The sequence below is a fragment of the Octopus bimaculoides genome, chromosome 7, assembly GCF_046866305.1.
Source record: "Octopus bimaculoides isolate indiv1 chromosome 7, ASM4686630v1, whole genome shotgun sequence".
Classification (NCBI taxonomy): Eukaryota; Metazoa; Mollusca; class Cephalopoda; order Octopoda; family Octopodidae; genus Octopus; species Octopus bimaculoides.
Genome location: NC_142934.1, coordinates 6,581,884 through 6,600,641, shown reverse-complemented (window position 1 = coordinate 6,600,641; position 18,758 = coordinate 6,581,884). Strand labels below are relative to the sequence as shown.

General features: G+C 36.9%; 1 protein-coding gene across 5 annotated transcripts in view; it reads right to left on the bottom strand.

Moving 5' to 3' along the window:
* LOC106870669 (sodium-dependent proline transporter) overlaps positions 1-18,758 on the bottom strand; it is a 133,164-nt gene that overhangs the window by 12,500 nt on the left and 101,906 nt on the right. For 3 of the 5 annotated variants that reach the window (XM_089354692.1, XM_014916820.3, XM_052969188.2), the window contains exons 2-4: positions 15,874-15,978; positions 1,887-2,070; positions 1,270-1,404 (exon numbers count right to left, since the gene is read on the bottom strand). In XM_089354692.1, the coding sequence (XP_089210818.1) occupies positions 1,270-1,404; positions 1,887-2,070; positions 15,874-15,978 (424 nt within the window). The remainder of the gene's footprint in view (positions 1-1,269; positions 1,405-1,886; positions 2,071-15,873; positions 15,979-18,758) is intronic. The other 2 variants (XM_089354693.1, XM_014916821.3) reach the window with 1 other exon arrangement.

Here is an 18,758-nt window from a genome sequence, read left to right as displayed (position 1 = left end):
TTGGTTTATTGGCATGGAGAGGGAGATGGTGTCGATGGTGATGATGTTGATTTTAGTGATGGTGGTGGTGGTGGTGGTGGTTGAGAGAACGAGAGTAAAAATAGGATGGAAAGATAAGGAGAGAGAAAGGAAGAAATAATTAATGAAAGAGTGAAGATCGCGGTTGTCAAACAAAAACAACAGCGACAACAAAAGGTCATCGTCAAAACAACAGCGAAAAGGTGTCAGAAAATTAGGTAAAAATTTAATTCAAATTTAGGGAAATCAACAAAGATATTGGTAAACAAACAACAGACATAGAGGAAGATAAACAATAAGACAGAGCAGTAAACAAGCACACACACACACACACACACAAACATCACACACAAACATCACACACACACATTACACACACATCACACAAGGATGAGCTGATCTGAGGAGATAAGACAAAGAGATTAAAATATGAAGAAAGAAGAATGAATCTTGTTCGTATTTCTTAGTTTCAAATTCAAGTTTTTAAATGAATGTTTGGTAATGTCTGAAAGTGTATGATCAGGAATACAAGCAGTGGAAATGTTGTTCCTTCAAAGGATCTCCAGAATAATACTTCTTCACAGGGTGCACAGATCGGAAATCAAGGACTCTCTCCTCGTTGAGCTGTTACTTCTCCACCTTGAGGGGGTCACAGCTCTGGTACTATAAACATGTGATGAGAATATTGGTTTCAAATTTCAGGAGAGTGAGGGTAAGTCAATTACAGACTCCAGTGCACAATTTATTATTTTATCAACACCAAATGATATGAATATAAAGATGAATGAAATACCACAAAACATTTTGCCCAGCATGCTGACAATTCTGCCAGTTCGCTGCCTTAGGTCTTCGCAAGCCGAGTTTAGTGTCCAATGAAGGAGGGGTTGGCATGGGTGCCAGTCGTCAAATTTGGATCGATTTCATTTGCCTCAACAGGTCTTCGCAAACAGAGTTTAGTGTCCAATGAAGGAATGGTACGCATAAGTGGGCTGACTACACCCCTGGCAGAAGCCTCAGATTAAGGTCTCAGGATTAATGATAACTAAGTTATTTTACTAAATTCTTTGTTATATTGAAAGTAATTGAAAGAAACACAGAGCATCTCAACAGAAATACAGTAACGAGAGGGTTAACAGCACTGTCATCGTCATCATGATCATGGTCATGATGATCATCAGCATCATAATCAGTAATAACATCAACATCATAAACATGTTAAAATATAATAGTTTGAATATATATTGTACTTACCATGAAATAAAGGACAGAATCGGTCGAAGATAGCAGCTGGACCCAGAGATGCAAACTGGCCGAAAGCAAGCTCCATAAACATCAATGGTGTTCCAATTAATATCAACATCAATATAAAAGGGAAAAGAAATGCCCCTAAACAAATAGAAATAGGCATAAAGTGAGACCGGTAAAAGAGAGAAACAGGGAGAGAAAAGAGAACGAATTATACAAGTGATGTTTCACCCTTCAGCAGTTAAACTGGTCAGATCCAGCTTAAATATTCTACTGTTTTTATGCTTCAAGAAGCACAGACGTGCGTGGTGATGATGTTCTAGTAACTGCTTGTGATGTTGTTGTTGAATGAGCAGACCTATATCAAATTTATTGCAGCCATGATCATTCCATCTTTTATTCAGTCATAATACATCTGAGACATTCTCCAATAACGTTTCCACATTTTTTATGACAGTAAAGTGTGATATGAGGAGAATTTGGCTGCTATTTCTAACAGGCTAACAATCCACTCTGAGCCCTTCATGTTGTGCCTGTATCATGGTTTGCATGACATATAAAGGGAGAGAATAATAATGAAGCAAAAAAAAAATGAGTGAATGAGTCCAAGGGAGATAACTTACCCCCTCCATTGCTGTATGCTAGGTAGGGAAACCTCCACACGTTGCCGAGACCCACGGAATACCCCAATAAGGACATGAGGAAATCGAACCGTCCACTCCAGTTCCCCCGTTCCACGAGACCATCCCCATCCAACTGTGTAAGAACTGCACTACTGGAAACATCTTCAGCAAGTGATGACGGCGTCTGTGAAAATAGAATATAAAAGAGAACGTTCAAAGATTTCAAAATCTATGTATGTATATTTGTGTATATTGAGGTGAAACTTTTTAAAACAGAAAATGAAATATTCATAAATAAAAGACAACACAGAACTTTTTATTCAGGTGAAAAAATATTACAGAAAATTATAAAAAATTATAAAAACAAAATTTTTTCATAATCAATAAAGACTTGTAACTTTTGGAATAGATACACCATGATCTTCAACTATATATAATAATTATATACTTTTAATTAAAGCTGCAAAATTACCACAGAAGTGTTAATTAGAGTTTAATGTTCCCGTTCGTCAGACAGTTATTCATCACAACTGCCTGACGAACAGGAACGTGAAACTCTGAGTAACAGTTCTGTGATAATTTTGCAGCTTCAATAAAAAGAATATCACTCTACCTTTGGTATTCGAGTACTATTTTTTCAACCTTGTTTTGCACTTATGTACTCACCTGTGTATGTATGTGTGTGTGTATATATATCATCATCATCATCATTATCATCATCATCATATACAGTCTACTTTTCCATGCTTGCATTAGCCAGAAAGGAATTTGTTGGGGTAGGTTTTCTATAGTTGGATGCCCTTCCTGTTGTCAACTCCCACCTGTTTCTAAGCAAGATAATATTTCCCCATGGCTAGACACAGAGGCACAGACGTGATTGTTGTGTGGTTGAAAAGCTTGCACAGCACTTTGGGCGAATATTTTCTGCAATACCCTTGGGCAGGCCAGAACATTGTGAGAGGATTTGTTAGATAGAAACTGAAAGAAGTCCATCGTGTGTGTATGTGTGTACACAAATATGTGTCTATGTGAATGAGTGTGTGTATAAACATGCACTTATATTTGTATATATAAGAAACATTCTTTCATGTGTTTATATTAAAGAAATAACAATGAGTTTAATCATTTTATTTTAGATTTTTCATATTTTTATTGAAATATTTCACTTGAAATTCTATAAGTTTTCAACAACAATAAAGCACCGACAGCTAGCAAGGCCAAGCTACTCCAGATTGATGAAGGGCAATTACCCTGAAACTAGCCTCTGGATGCTGGACCTGTTGGGTGGAGGTGCTTGTCTCCTCTGTTTGAAAACTTAAGGACACAGAACGCTTGTTTCATGTAGCCAACTAAAAACAGTGCTGCTTGGGGTTAAATATCAGTAGCATTCTTCCCTTTCCTAGGACTTCCACATTAAGTTGGCAAGAAGCCAGTGTTGCAGTTGATCTGATCAATGGAACTGTGAAATTAACATGCAAGTGGTTGAGTGCTCTATAGACAATGCATACCCTTAGTGTAGTTCTCAAGGAGATTCAGCATGACACACACACATGTGACAAGGCTGCCTGGCCCTTTGAAATACAGGTACTACTCATTTTTGCCAGCTGAGTGGACTGGAGCAATGTGAAATAATAAAGTGTCTTGCTCAAGGACAAAACATGCCGTCGGGAATCGAACTCACAACTTTACAATCATGAACAAAATATTCTAACCCCTTAGCCACACACCATCACTTTGACACAACAACAATAAGACCAGTGCGGAAACAATAATAATAATAACTTGGCCGATTTGTAAAATGTACAAAACGAGAAAAAACAGGGCCAGACTAAAATAAGTACTGAAGCACTGGAGTAATCTATAATCAACAATGAAGTCCTGAAGGTGGCGCCAGTCTACAGGCCAAGAACAGAAACCAGTAAAAGATAAAAGAATATATAACTAAATATTACATTGTATTTTATCAAAACCCTACTGACATTGCAATCCATTGTTACAATATACACACACAATATACATACACACACACACACACACACACACACACACACACACATATATATATATATATATATATATATATATATATATTTCGTTTTTGGACTTGGTTTGCTAGATTCTGTATGTGAGATTGTGTGTTGAAGCATATTCTGTTGTGTCTGGGAAGAGTCATTTTCTTCTAGTGCCTTATAATTTAGCACACCCACCAGTAAGATTTCCATTCATTTACCTATTTATTTATTTATATTAGGATATATATCTATTGTGGAACAAAGCCACCAATGCAAAGAGGTGGCTGAGGAGGGAAACTGAATCAATTCCCAGTTAATTTTGATGAATAAATTGTTAAAAATGAAAGCAGTAAAAAGTGAATGCCCTTTGTAGAATGCATGAGACAAGACAGGATGGAAGCAGCTGCCATATGTCAATGTCTGCAGGAAATCTGGGCAAGGAGAGAATTTCAAATGATTGTACTTCTTGAGGAACAAAGGACTGAACAAAGCAGTGAGTGTGGAATGGCGAGGGAGGGAGTCACAATAGGAAAAACAAAAGGAAGGGAGATAGACATGCCGGCTGGAAGGACACTTGCACTTACCTATTCCAGAGCAGAATAAGTCTTTTTTTTTTTTTTTTTTTTTTTTTTTTTTGTAGTTGGTGTAGAACAGTGGTTCTCAAACGTTTTTAGGGCTGCTGCCCATTTGGCACTCAGTCCACATTCCTAGTGTCCCACCCTGGTCCCAGCCCCATTCACCACCACAAACATAGGCCACTTTCTGTAGCATATTCAAAGCAACTGTATTTCACAAATAAAAACCTTACTTAACTTAAACCATTATTTTGTTGTTTTTAATTTTTTAATCCTATTATTAACCTACTTTTCTTCAACATCCCCTCTGGACCTTGGCACCTTGGGCAAGTGTCTTCTACTATAGTCTTGGGACAACTGAAGCCTTGTGAGTGATTTGGTAGGCAGAAACTGAAAGAAGCCTGTCATATATATCTATCTATCTATATATATACATATATATATATATATATATATATATATATATATATATATATATATATATATATATATATATATATATATATATACATATATATATGTATGTATGTATGTATTTGTGTGTCTGTGTTTTTCCCGATGTTGGTGTGTTTACGGCCTCGTAACCTAGCGGTTTGGCAAAGGAGACCGATAGAATAAGTACTAGGCTTACAAAGAATAAGTCTTGGGGGGTTGATGCGTTTGACTAAAGGCGATACTCCAGCGTGGCCACAGTCAAATGACTGAAACAAGTAAAAAAGAATATATATGTGTGTGTGTGTGTGTGCGTATGCCAGTGTGTGTGTGCATGTGTGTGTGTGTGTATGGAAGTGTCACTGAGTCTTATCACAATACGATAATTGTAAACAAATTCCAGTGTCATAAAAATGATGTTTGTTTGTTTGCAATGTTCTGTGAAAACATTGTCTTGTCTGTGAGAAAATATTATTTTGTTTGGGAAAAGGTGTGTGGTGGTGGTGGTGGTGGTAGGGGGTGAGCTGTAGGAAGAGTATTTAAGTACAGAAAACACAAAAACAAAAACAGAAATCATGCCTCAACAAAATTTATCTGACCCATAAAAGCATGGCAAAGTAGATGCTGGAGTAACGAGGGTGGTGGTGGTGGTGGTGGTGGTGGTGGTGGTGGTGGTGGTTTTGGTATTGGTGGTGGTGACGGTGGTGGTGGTTGTGTTGGTGGTTGTATTGGTTCTGGTGACGGTGGTGGTGGTGGTGGTGGTGGTGGCAGCGATGGTGATGGTGGTGATGATGGTGATAGTGTTGGTAGTGGTATTGGTGGTGGTGGTGGTGGTGATGGTGGTGGTGGTGGTGGTGGTGGTGGTGGTTCAGAAATATTGAACGACAAGAATGAATGCTCAACACTGCATTGGTGAATGAAAATTTCCTTATTTGTGTATTAAGGCTATCAATGGTTTCATGTTAAGAAACATATCTTAACAATTCTTCAAGCCAATCATATGGAGGAATGGAGTTTGTCTCCATATATATATGCCAACAGGAAGCCCAGGCAGCTCTCCAGCTGACCAGCCCCTGTCAACCCGTCCAACCCACACCAGCATGCAAAATGGACTTTAAATGTTGATGTCGATGATGATGATGATGATACATGCATATATATATATGTATGTATATATATATATATATAAGCACGATATAGGTTAGAGGCTATGCAACCATCTAAGGGATAGATGTATCTGTAGGCACTCCTGGTGTATTACCTCAGTATGTATGGTCCTCGTTATAAGGTATACGGTAGTAGGTAATTTAAAGATAAAATATATATATGTATATATATGCATACATACATATATACACATATACATATACTACATATACACACTCACACACACACACACAAACACAAATATACATGCTGTTATGAACAAGCATGTGTATGTACGTTTGTGAGCATCTGAGTGTTTGTGCATGTAAGCAAGAATATGTTTCCGCCATGTTAAAATTATTTCTGCAGATGATACATGCATGGTGAGAAATTTCCAGTTATTATCATCAAATGCCAACTTTATCTGCTGCAATAAATAATAGAAAACTACTTCACATTTTCTGCTATTCTTTTTTGGGTGTATAGATACCATATAAACCATTATATCAGTGTGTGTGTATGTATGTATGTATGTATGTATGTATGTATGTATGTATGTATATGTGTGTATCTATGTGTGTGTACACATACACTGCACCACATGTATGTACACACATATATGTCCATACACATTCATCCCAATAGCATATTTATATATTCATACAAATCCATACATATACATACTTTATGTGCATTTATAATGTGTAGGAATAAAACACAAATGCTAAAATATAAAATTACAAAAATATATAAAAATGTATTAAAAAACTGAAATGATATTATAAATTATATGAAATACATATATATACATATATATATATATATATATATATATATATGCATATTGTAAAAAGAACATATACACATATGAAAAGAAGACATTATATATATATATATATATATATATATATATATATATATATACACACACACATCACCATAACATTGTGTATATATATATGCATATATATATATATATATATATATATATATATATATATATATATATATATATATGTATGTATGTATGTATACACATTATAAAATGAACATGTATATATATATGCATAGACTACATATAAAATATGAAAAAAAGATGTTCTAAAATAGACAAAAGATAACATCTTGCAGTTGGCAGAGACATTTGATATTATAGTAGTAGTAGTAGTATACACAACATCAGCAGGGAAGTTGCTGAATCTGATGCAATGCAGCTCAGTAGGAAAAAAAATAAAATGCACAGACTCAAGCAAGACACATGCATCATTAAAGTACCAAAGAACAGAGAGAGAGGCTTGTACAATGGACAGTGAATTGTAAGGATGCATATATGCAACATTTTTATGCTAAAATGCACATGCAACATTCCTTTTGCTTTGTTTTTTTTTGTTGGTTTTTTTTTTCTCCAGAGGTACATGTTGCATTTTACTGTCTAGCAATCATCATCATCGTTTAACGTCCGCCTTCCATGCTAGTATGGGTTGGACAATTTGACTGAGGACTGGCAAGCCAGATGGCTGCACCAGGCTCCAATCTGATCTGGCAGAGTTTCTACAGCTGGATGCCCTTCCTAACGCCAACCACTCCGAGAGTGTAGTGGGTGCTTTTAGGTTCCACCGGCACGAGGGCCAGTCAGGAGGTACTGGCAACGGCCACGCTCAAAATGGTGTATTTTACGTGCCACCTGTACGGGAGCCAGTCCAGCGGTACTGGAAACAACCTCGCTCGAATGATTTTCTAACGTGCCACCAGCACAAGTGCTAGAAGGCAACGCTGGTAACGATTACTCTCTAATGGTGCTATTTACGGGCCACTAGCATGGAAGCCAGATGGCTGCTCTGGCAATGAACACACACTCGACAGTGCTGTTAGTGCTCCACTGGCGCGGTGACCAGTCATTGAGTATGGTTCAATTATGATATATATTGAGAATTTTCATTTGACAAGGAGACCGAATGTAAAGAAGCATCTAGATGCACCAGAAGCTTTTGTATTTGGTTTTCTTAAACCCTGTGGCTCATAAAGATGGTTACCACAACTATTCCTGAAAGGGACACCTGTCCATTACAGGGTTCAAGGTCAGTAATTCTGCAGGGAACAAAAGTGAAAGTAAAAGTAACTTTCTCAGGTAATGTTGACTCACAAGGGCTGCTTTCCTGGTTTCATGGCATATAAATTCCCCACCTGGATAGGATACCAGTCCACCACAAGCTAAACTCATTTTTGTCAGCTGAGTAGACTGGAGCTCCAGTATGCCCCTCCCCCCTGTCAAATGACTGAAACAAGTAAAAGAAATACTGCATTTTAATGAGATTATTCGTTAACTTTTTGCCAATGTGTTAATTATTCTGTCACTCTCCTACCCACAAAACAATGTGAAATGAAATGTTTTGCTCAAGAACACAACATGCTACCCAGTTCGGAAATCAAACCCATGATCTAGCAATCACAAGTGCAGCAGCCTATTTCAGGAGGGTCATTTTTTCATTCTTTTGCCAAATATATATTAGTTCTTCACTCGTTTATTACTGTCCTTATTTTAGCTCATGTCCAATGCCCAGAAATCTTGTGTCACACATCTGTGACCTCTTCAGTGACGCTTTTCATTTTCATGTGTACTCTTGCTCCACTTACTCTATTCCGTTCTTCCAAGATGTGTATCCTTATGTGTGCATGCATTTGCACCTGTGTTTATGTGTGTATATGTGTGTGGGTGGGTGGGCATGCTTGTGTGTGTCATTGTTCTTAGCAGAAGTATGGCCTTCCCCTCAGCCCCACCCTCTCACCCCATTGTGCTACTGCTGTCCTATGACCCGAAAATTTGGTACAGTTCCTGTATCTCTCTGTGTTTGTGTGTTCACCCACAATGTTGCCATTGTGGTAATTATTGTTATTATTCCCACTGTTGTCACCGTTGCTGCTATCGTTGTCTTTCATATTGTTGATATTGTTGTGGCTGTCTGTGAAATTTCTTGTGTGTGTGTTTGTGTGTGTGTATGGGTTCCCTTTCTATGTTGTTTGTATCCGTGCCCTTTATATGGATTCATTTTTTTTTTCTATCTCTATTTCTTATATTTATCACAGGCATGTGACACATATTTATTTATATATTTATTTATTTTTATTTATCTATCTTTGTTTCTTATATATATCACAGGTAAGTGCATACATGCCTGCTGTGTCTATTGCGTATGTATTACCCTGTATGTATCTGTATATGCAGGGTAATAGACACAACAGACATATATGCCCTTACCTATGATGCATATAAGAAATAGAGATAAATAAATAAAAAGTAAAAAATAAATAAATAATTATATAAATATATAAATAAATAAATATATTTGTCATATGCCTGTGATAAATATACGAAACAGAAATAGATGAAATGAATAAATAAATAAATTCATATAAAGGCCATGGATACAAGCAACATACGAAGCAAACCAAACACACACACAAACACATACACAAGAAATTTCATGGACAGCCACAACAACAGCTGCAGTGACAGTGACAACGGTGACAACAACTACCACGATGGCAACACCGTGGGCAAACACAAACAGAGAGATACAGGAACTGTACCAAATTTTTGGGTCTTAGGACAGCAGCAGCACGACAGGGTGAGAGAATGGGGCTGAAGAGAAGGCCACAGTGCTGCTAAAAGCAATGACACACACACAAGCATACACACACACACACACATACACAAACACGGATGCATGCGCACATAAGGATATACATCTTACATGAACAGAATGGAGTAAGTGGAGCAAGAGCATACATGGAAACGAAAAGTGTCGCTGAAGAGGTCACAGATGTGTGATGAAAGATTTCCAGACAATAAACATGAGTTTATATACATATATAGTTGTAAATTGTAAAACCTAAGTGTTACCACTACTACATGAAGCTGAAGATTGCATAGTTTATTACTTCAGTCAGAATGGATATTTAATATTCTATCATTTCATTTCATATTATATTATCTTATATTATTATAAGATTGTAAATAAAACGTGAAAATCAGACAAAGTTGGAATTTCTTTGAGTAATATATTCCTCTATACACAATCATACACATAAGGGACTCTTAAAGTCAAAACTACTTGACCACTTCCAAGTTACATTCCCTCGCTGTCGGTACACTGTATATTTATTAAAGTAGTTTTGACTTGAAGAGACGCTTATAATGTGAGGCCTTTATGTGTAGTAAAGCCCTTAATATGATAAATATATATATACATACACACATACTCACACATTCACAGACAGACAGGCAGACAGACACACACACTCACTCACTCACTCACTCACTCACTCACTCACTCACTCACACACACACACACACACACACACACACACACACACACACACACACACACACACACCTTGTCTTAGTGCTGGAATGCATGTACTGCATTTCAGAGCAGAATCTCTCCACGCACCCAAATACCCACCCCCACTTAGTCAAGTGAGCTTTTCTCTTTCCCTCTTCTTCCTTCTCCTTGTTCTTTCCCATTTCCCAAGTTACTTGGCACCTCCACAAGTGTCGGCGGCACATAAATAGCACCCCAATGCACACTGTAAAGTTGTTGGTATTAGGAATGGCATCTAACTGCAGAAACCATGCCAAACCTGACATGGAGCTCAACAGAGCCCTCTGGCTCACCAGATCCTTTCAAACTGTCTGATCCAAGCAAGCATGAGAAATGGACATTAAATGAAAAATCGTAGTCATGGCTGATGCCAGTGCCGCCTGAGTGGCACCTGTGCTGGCAGCATGTAATAAGCAACATTCAAGCATGGTCAATGGCAGTGCCCCCTGACTGGCTCCTGTGCCAGTGGCATGTAAAAAGCATCATCTGAATGTGGTTGATGCCAGTGCCTCCTGACTGGCTCCTGTGCCGGTGGCATGTAAAAAAGCACCCACTACATTCCACTCTCAGAGTGGTTGGCATTAGGAAGGGCATCCAGCTGTAGAAACCTTGCCAGATCAGATTGGAGCCTGGTGCAGTCTACTGGCTTGCCAGTCCTCAGTCAAACCGTCCAACCCATGCCAGCATAGAAAGCGGACGTAAAACGATGATGATGATGACGATGACGATGATGATGATGATAAACATGAAGACTTTGAGATTTAACCCTTTAGCATTCAGATTATTCTGCCAAATGTAATAATGCTCATTTATTCCCATTGTCTCGAATTAGTCAGGCATCATCTTGCAGCTTTGAGAATTCGAGGACATAACAGTTTGCATTTAGAACGACATAGTAGGGTAGGTGTGAGAGGCTGGATCTGACTGGTTTGAACATAAAACAGATAGAATATTTGGGCCAGATCTGGCTGGTTTATACACGAATTAATTAAGGTCATATATATACTTATCATTTTGGAAGCCAGGTGCATAAAACACTCCAGTACAATATAAACATTTCACTATTCTGTTGGACTCAATACATATCGAAGTTAAGAGCATAAAACAGTATGGCAGTGTTTATGCCATATTGTATCAATGTTGATTCTTATAGCCAAGATCTATACTCTGCATTTTATTGATTTTTTTTTTTTGATTTTTTTTCGCTTTATCTTGTTCAGTGCTTTGAATTTTTAATGTTATTGATGTTATTGTAGTTGAAGGCCAAATTGTTATTGCTGTTACTATTCTTTTATGATTGTGCTCACATATTAATGTCGCTTAAGGACAACACTGATGTTCTTGGAGGTTTAACTAATCTTCTTGTGTCCTTGGTGGTGTCGTTATAGCTATACTTATTGTTCTTGGTGTCTATCTCAAGGCTTGCTCCCACAGAACAAAAACACTCCAAGTTATGCACAAAGACACTCCAAGTTATGCACAAAGACACCCCAGCTTATGCACAAAGACACTCCAACCATGACCATCCTATCATTTTTTTTTTCGTTTCCTCTATCAAGGACATTTCCAACATGTCAACATGTCCTCTTTTATCATAGATCAGTGGTTCTCAACGAACATCCTTCTGACCCTAGGAGGGGGCCAATCTAAGAATTTGTTGTTAAAATTTATGTGCATTAAACCAGTTTTAATTCTACAATATACAAAAATATTTTAACAATTTTTTTTTATACAATTTCCTAATAATAATTAATTATCAAAATATAACAGGATTCATTAAACATCAAGTGGCTATTGGTGGTCGGGTCCACTTGAGTAAAATAGGAACCTAAGGGGCCCATAGGTAAAAAAAAAAAACGGTTGAGAACCACTGTCATAGATGGTATAATGTGTCATTTAAGGGATATTTCGCTGCTATTTCTAGGAAATTAAACAACCTTAGAATTAGTTCAATAGCATGAGTTACTGAGCTAATACTAGGACAGGCATGAGCAATCATTTTTGAGAAGCTGGCTGGATGGGACATGGCTCATCCCGAAACAGGCCTCACTGCTAAAAACTTCAAAGTAATTTTTCGTTAGATGAACCATTTAGTGTGTCCCATGGGTCTTGATTCATTATGTAATAAACTGAGATACATACAGTAGCGTAGCAGGATGGGGTGGAAGGGGTGGTCTGCCCCAGGTAGCAGCCACCCTAGCTACATTAGTGAAAACAGGAAATACGTATTTCATCAGAAATATAGTGGCACTCCGTCGCTTACGACGACGAGGGTTCCAGTTGATCTGATAAACGGAACAGCCTGCTCGTGAAATTAATGTGCAAGTGGCTGAGCACTCCACAGACACGTGTACCCTTAACGTAGTTCTCGGGGATATTCAGCGTGACACAGAGTGTGACAAGGCTGGCCCGTTGAATTACAGGCACAACAGAAACAGGAAGTAAGAGTGAGAGAAAGTTGTGGTGAAAGAGTACAGCAGGGTTCGCCACCATCCCCTGCCGGAGCCTCGTGGAGCTTTAGGTGCTTTTGCTCAATAAACACTCACAACGTCTGGTGTGGGAATCGAAACTGCGATCCTACAACCGTGAGTCCGCTGCCCTCACCACTGGACCATTGCGACTCCAGAGAAATATAGTAACGAAGGGGTTAAGACAACAAACTTGCCATAAAACAGCAGCCAAAAACTGAGTACTAGAGTTTGAAATGCTGTGACAACATCCACACAGATGGAATTACAAAGAGAAGAGAGCTGAATGAATGGTAAAGTTTAATTAGCTGTAATGGAACTAGATTTAAGCTAAGAATAATACAGTTAAACTGGCCAAGAGTCAATCAGACTGTTTCATTTACAATATAATTGATAGTCAGTCAAGTTGAGTTTGAAACCTTGCCAAGGTCAACGCAGGCTTCCAGATCGCCAAAGTCAACAAATCTTGTAATAATATATCCAGATAAGTGGTCAAGGTTTTAACTGCTGTTTTTATGGTTATGGGTCAAGCATTTAAATTTAGTTTCAGGCAACAGACATAGATCAATCAGAGGAGACTAAAGATGAAATATTCTTAAGCTATGAAAGAAATGCCAAAGCATATTATCACAGCAAATCTTATTGTTATCTCCAACGATAAGTCCACTGTATCACGATCTAGTGTGGAGGCGCAATGGCCCAGTGGTTAGGGCAGCAGACTCGCGGTCATAGGATCGTGGTTTCGATTCCCAGACCGGGTGTTGTGAGTGTTTATTGAGTGGAAACACCTAAAGTTCCATGCAGCTCTGGTGGTGGTGGTGAACTTTGCTGTACTCCTTCATTAAAACTTTCCTTCACTCTTCCTGTTTCTGTTGTACCGGTATTTCGAAGGGCCAGCCTTGTCACACTCTGTGTCACACTGAATCTCCCTGAGAACTACATTAAGGGTACCCATGTCTGTGGAGTACTCAGCCACTTGTACATTAACATTTTGTTGATCGGATCAACTGGAACCCTCGTCGTCGTAACCGACAGAGTGCCACGACTATTTCGCATTAGTTTACACAACTTGTCAGAAGAGAGTCACTTCCAGTTTGATTCTCAGACCGAGGTTGTTTTGTTTTCAGAAAAAGGGGTGGGGCCCCTATGTCATGTTACTGCAAACGTGGTTTTGTACCTGTGTGAGCAATTTTCTGCTGCTTCTAGAATGATGAGCCAAAAGTTTTTTTCTGCTGTTACTGCTTCATGGAGAAATCTAGGCAAGCGGGGGTTACAATCACCACTGTGATAACAAAGACGAACAATGGTTTAAATTATTAGGAGCCATTTATTTTCAACTTGTACGTAACATCGTGCAGGTATACACTTGCTATACATTTGTACATACACATGGTACACCTGCACAATGTTACATACGAGTAGAAAACAAATGGCTCCTAAAAATTTAAACCATTGTTCGTCTTTGATATCACAGTGGTGATTGTAACCCCGGTTTGCCTAGATTTCTCCATGAAGCAGTAACAGCAGAAAAAAACTTTTGGCTCATCATTCTAGAAGCAGCAGAAAATTGCTCACACAATATCTGTCAAAGGTAAATAATGTAAATAACGTAAATAATGTACGTAAATCCTCATCTCTTAAATACAGAACTGAATCCAACCCCTGCTAGCAAGTATAGGGGGAACATAAAATGATGATGACAATGATGATGATATCTACTGTGAGAAACAGACAGAGTGAGGCAGAGACCACACACACACACACACACACACATACACTCATAGATATAAATACTGATGCATGTGGATTCGTGCATATACACGTACAGTTGTGCATACACCTACAGAATCAATGGACGGTCAATATAGTCGATTGGATTAACTCAATCTTTTATAAATACTGGATCTTGTTTTATAAATTTTGATGGAATAAAAGACAAATGCGATGGGATTTGCATTAAAATGTCCAAAACACCAAGCTGCAAATAATTATTTCTTACAGAACTATAAACTCTCACAGACTTAAAACAGTGGAATGTTGAAATCATTACCAAAAAAATAATTAACAATGTAAGATTTCTTTCACAATTAAGAATTGAAACTGGCTTTGAAATTCGGTTTACAAAGACTTGGACTTCTTTTTATAAAACATTCAACATAAAAAAACAAATAATCTTCAAAAACAGTAATCAAACAAAATGTTCTTGAGGTTAATGATTGCTTGATTGATCACCTGGTTGGTAGGTTACCTGGTAATATGACAGAAATTTTTAAAAAATAATAAAAATATATAATAACCAAAGTCAGTAACATAGGAACAGCATAGGAACAAATGTTTATAATGCCAATGAGTAACAGAAAGCAGACAAGGCAAGAGTTTGGCAATTCCATAAAGCAAATGTTAGTAAGAATTGAATTGCAAGAGAAGATATGTGCTAAAAAATAAATAACTAGAAAATAGAAGAAATAATGATTTGTTAGCTAAATAAAAATGGCCGACATTTAGTTAGGGTTAGTTGGTAAGTTAGATAAAGCGATAGATAAGGAGAGAATCAAATAAACAAAGAGATAGATTGATAGATGTATCTGGAAGGCAAACGCTGAAGGATAGAGAGGGTAAGAGAATGAAAAACAGACTAACAGTGAGTGAATGGTTAAACAATCGATAGAGGACCAACAGATATATAAAAGAACGATTCAGAAATAGAGTACAAGATGAAGAGAAGAAAGAATGGCAAAAAAAATTTAAATAATAATATTAGTTTGTAATAGAAGTAGTTATATATATAAGAAGAAAAGAAAAGAAAGATGTAAGCAATGAGTGTTGGTGAGAAAGAGGATCATGAGAAAATATAGATATAAGAGACCGCGGACTTAAATGGCAGAGGTGGTTAAACATTGAGGCAAGAAGAAGAGATTGTTGAGAGATCCAGTGGAATAAAATTGGCAATGAACAACGGCCAACATAATTACATCGTTTATTGCAGTGCCACGATAAGGTTCATTTAACCAGGTCGTACTTTTCCGAGTGGTTCCCTCCTCTGCCGACCGAGGGTCACTATATTTTTCGGTACCCCTCTGAAATGGAACAAAGTATGAAGAGAGAGAAAAATGAAAATAAATAATTTTTTTGCAAATGAGTGATTTTTTTTTTTTTTCATATTTTTTTATAAATGAACAAGTAAATGAATTTCATGGTAATAATAATAATAATAATAATAATAATAATAATAATAATAATAATAATAATAATAATGATGATGATAATGATGATAATGTTGATGATGATAATGAGTTCAAATTTTGGTGCAATGCCAGCAATTTTGGGGAAGGGCATATGTTGATTAAATTGACCCCAGTGCTCAACTGGTACTTATTTTATTGACCCTGAAAGAAGAAAAAGCAAAGTCCACCTCGGCGCAATTTGAACTCTGAACGTGAAGACAGACGAAATGCCACTAAGCATTTTGTCCCGAATGCTAATGATTCTGCCAGTTCATCACCTTAATAATAATAATAATAATAATAATAATAATAATAATAATAATAATAAGCTCAAATACCAGGAAACCCCAAAATGGCAGAAATTCAAAAGATAGTGCTCATGGGAAATGTCCATATCCTACATAAAATACTATCTATGTAATCTCAAATTTTAAAACAAACACATAATTTTCTTATGGTTTCTTAAACATTCTCTAGAACGACACTATGTGCAAAACCAAATATATGGTACCCTAGGCATAACACCAACAAGAACTTCTATCTTGTTGTCTCTTGAGGTCTCTGGGTGAGACTTGGAGCCAACTTGTACAAATGCAAAGCAAAAGTCAAACATAAAATAATAATAATGATAATAATAATAATAATAATAATAATAATAATAATAATAATAATAATAATAATAATAATTTTTTCAAAGGGCATCCAGCGATAGGAAATCTGCCTCAACAAATTCCATCTGACCCACTCAAGCATGGCAGAGTGGGCATTATATGATAATTATGATGATGATAATGAACCTAGCCAACAGTCTTCTGCACAGTTTCCATCTACCTAATTTTATTCAAAAGGCTTTATATATACATATATATATAAAATGTGTGTGCATATATATATAGAGGTGTGTGTGTGTGTGTATATATATATATATCTATATATATACATATATCTATCTATATATCTATATATATATATATATATATATATATATATATATATATATATATCATCATCATCATCGTTTAACGTCCGCTTTCCATGCTAGCATGGGTTGGACGATTTGACTGAGGACTGGTGAAACCGGATGGCAACACCAGGCTCCAATCTAATTTGGCAGAGTTTCTACAGCTGGATGCCCTTCCTAACGCCAACCACTCCACACACATACCTGTCTGATATGTGTATGTGTGTGTGACAGGTTTCTTTTAGTTTCTGTCAATCAAATACACTTACAAGATATTGGTCAACATAGGGTTTTAGTGGAAGATGCTTGTCACATTGTCACTCAGTGGAATTGAACACAAAACAATGTAGACAGGAAGCAAGCTTCTTAACCATTCAAACATGCTGCAGCACTGATATTAAAAACTATGTTTATATGCGAATATACTTTGTATATCTGAATATAGGAAAAGTACAAATAGAGATGGAGTGAGAATGAGACAAATGATAGGAAGGCATTCAGCAGTAGAACCATTCATAATACCACCAGGTCAATTTATTTTATTAATTACTTTGCCAAATATGATGAACAAGCATCATGTGGTGCTTTCTGAAAATGGATATACATTCAGACATTCATATACATACATATGTACACACATACTTCGATGTGTGTGTGAACAAAATAGAACACACATACACAAAATGTGTTGTTAGTTCATGGGTCAGCAGTGGTTTTTAGACGTAAGAGAATATATTTTATGGTGTAAAATAACACCTGAATGTAAGTCACAGTCAAGCGACTTCCAGGTGTTTTTTTAACACCAGGTGCATAGAGAATGTATTTTCTTACATCTAAAAATCCCAGAACTAACAACCCACATATCTTGTGTATTTGTGTTCGGTTTTGTTTATACACCTCAAACTGCTTCTAATTCATATTTGAAGATATATATACATATATACATATATATACATATATATATATATATATATATATATATATATATATATATATATATATATATATATATATATATATCATTTGTATATACATATATATATGATTTGTAAAAAACATAAAGCCGAAAGGTTTCCCGTCCATAAAGGGTTTAGTTTTATTGGCATAAAACTTTGTTCCACAGATTCCCTCCACAATTAGAGCCCAGCACTTCTTCACGCAGCGGTCCTCATCCATACACTTCGCATGACCAAACCAGTATAATCTTCTCTCTTGCACAGCAAGCTGGCAGAAATGTTAGCATGGCGGGTGAAATGCTTAGCAGTATTTTGTCTGCTGCTACGTTCTGAGTTCAAATTCCACTGAGGTTGACTTTGCCTTTCATCCTTTTTTGGGGGGCGGGGGGGGGGGGGCGATGAATTAAGTACCAGTTGCATACTGGGGTCAATCTAATCGACTGGCCCACCTCCCCAAAAATTTCGGGCCTTGTACCTAGAGCAGAAAAGAATCTTTTCTCTTGCACATATCTGATGCCTCATACATTCTGAGTTCAAAACCTGCCAAGGTCAATGGTGCTTTTCATTCTCCCAGGGTCAATAAAATAAATTACTAGTCAAGTACTAGGGGGTTGATATAATCAAATATTCTGCAGCCCTTAAATTTTTGGTCTTGTTCCCTATATTAGAAACATTTATTGTTGTCGTTTTATTTCTCAACTGTATTAAATATGTTT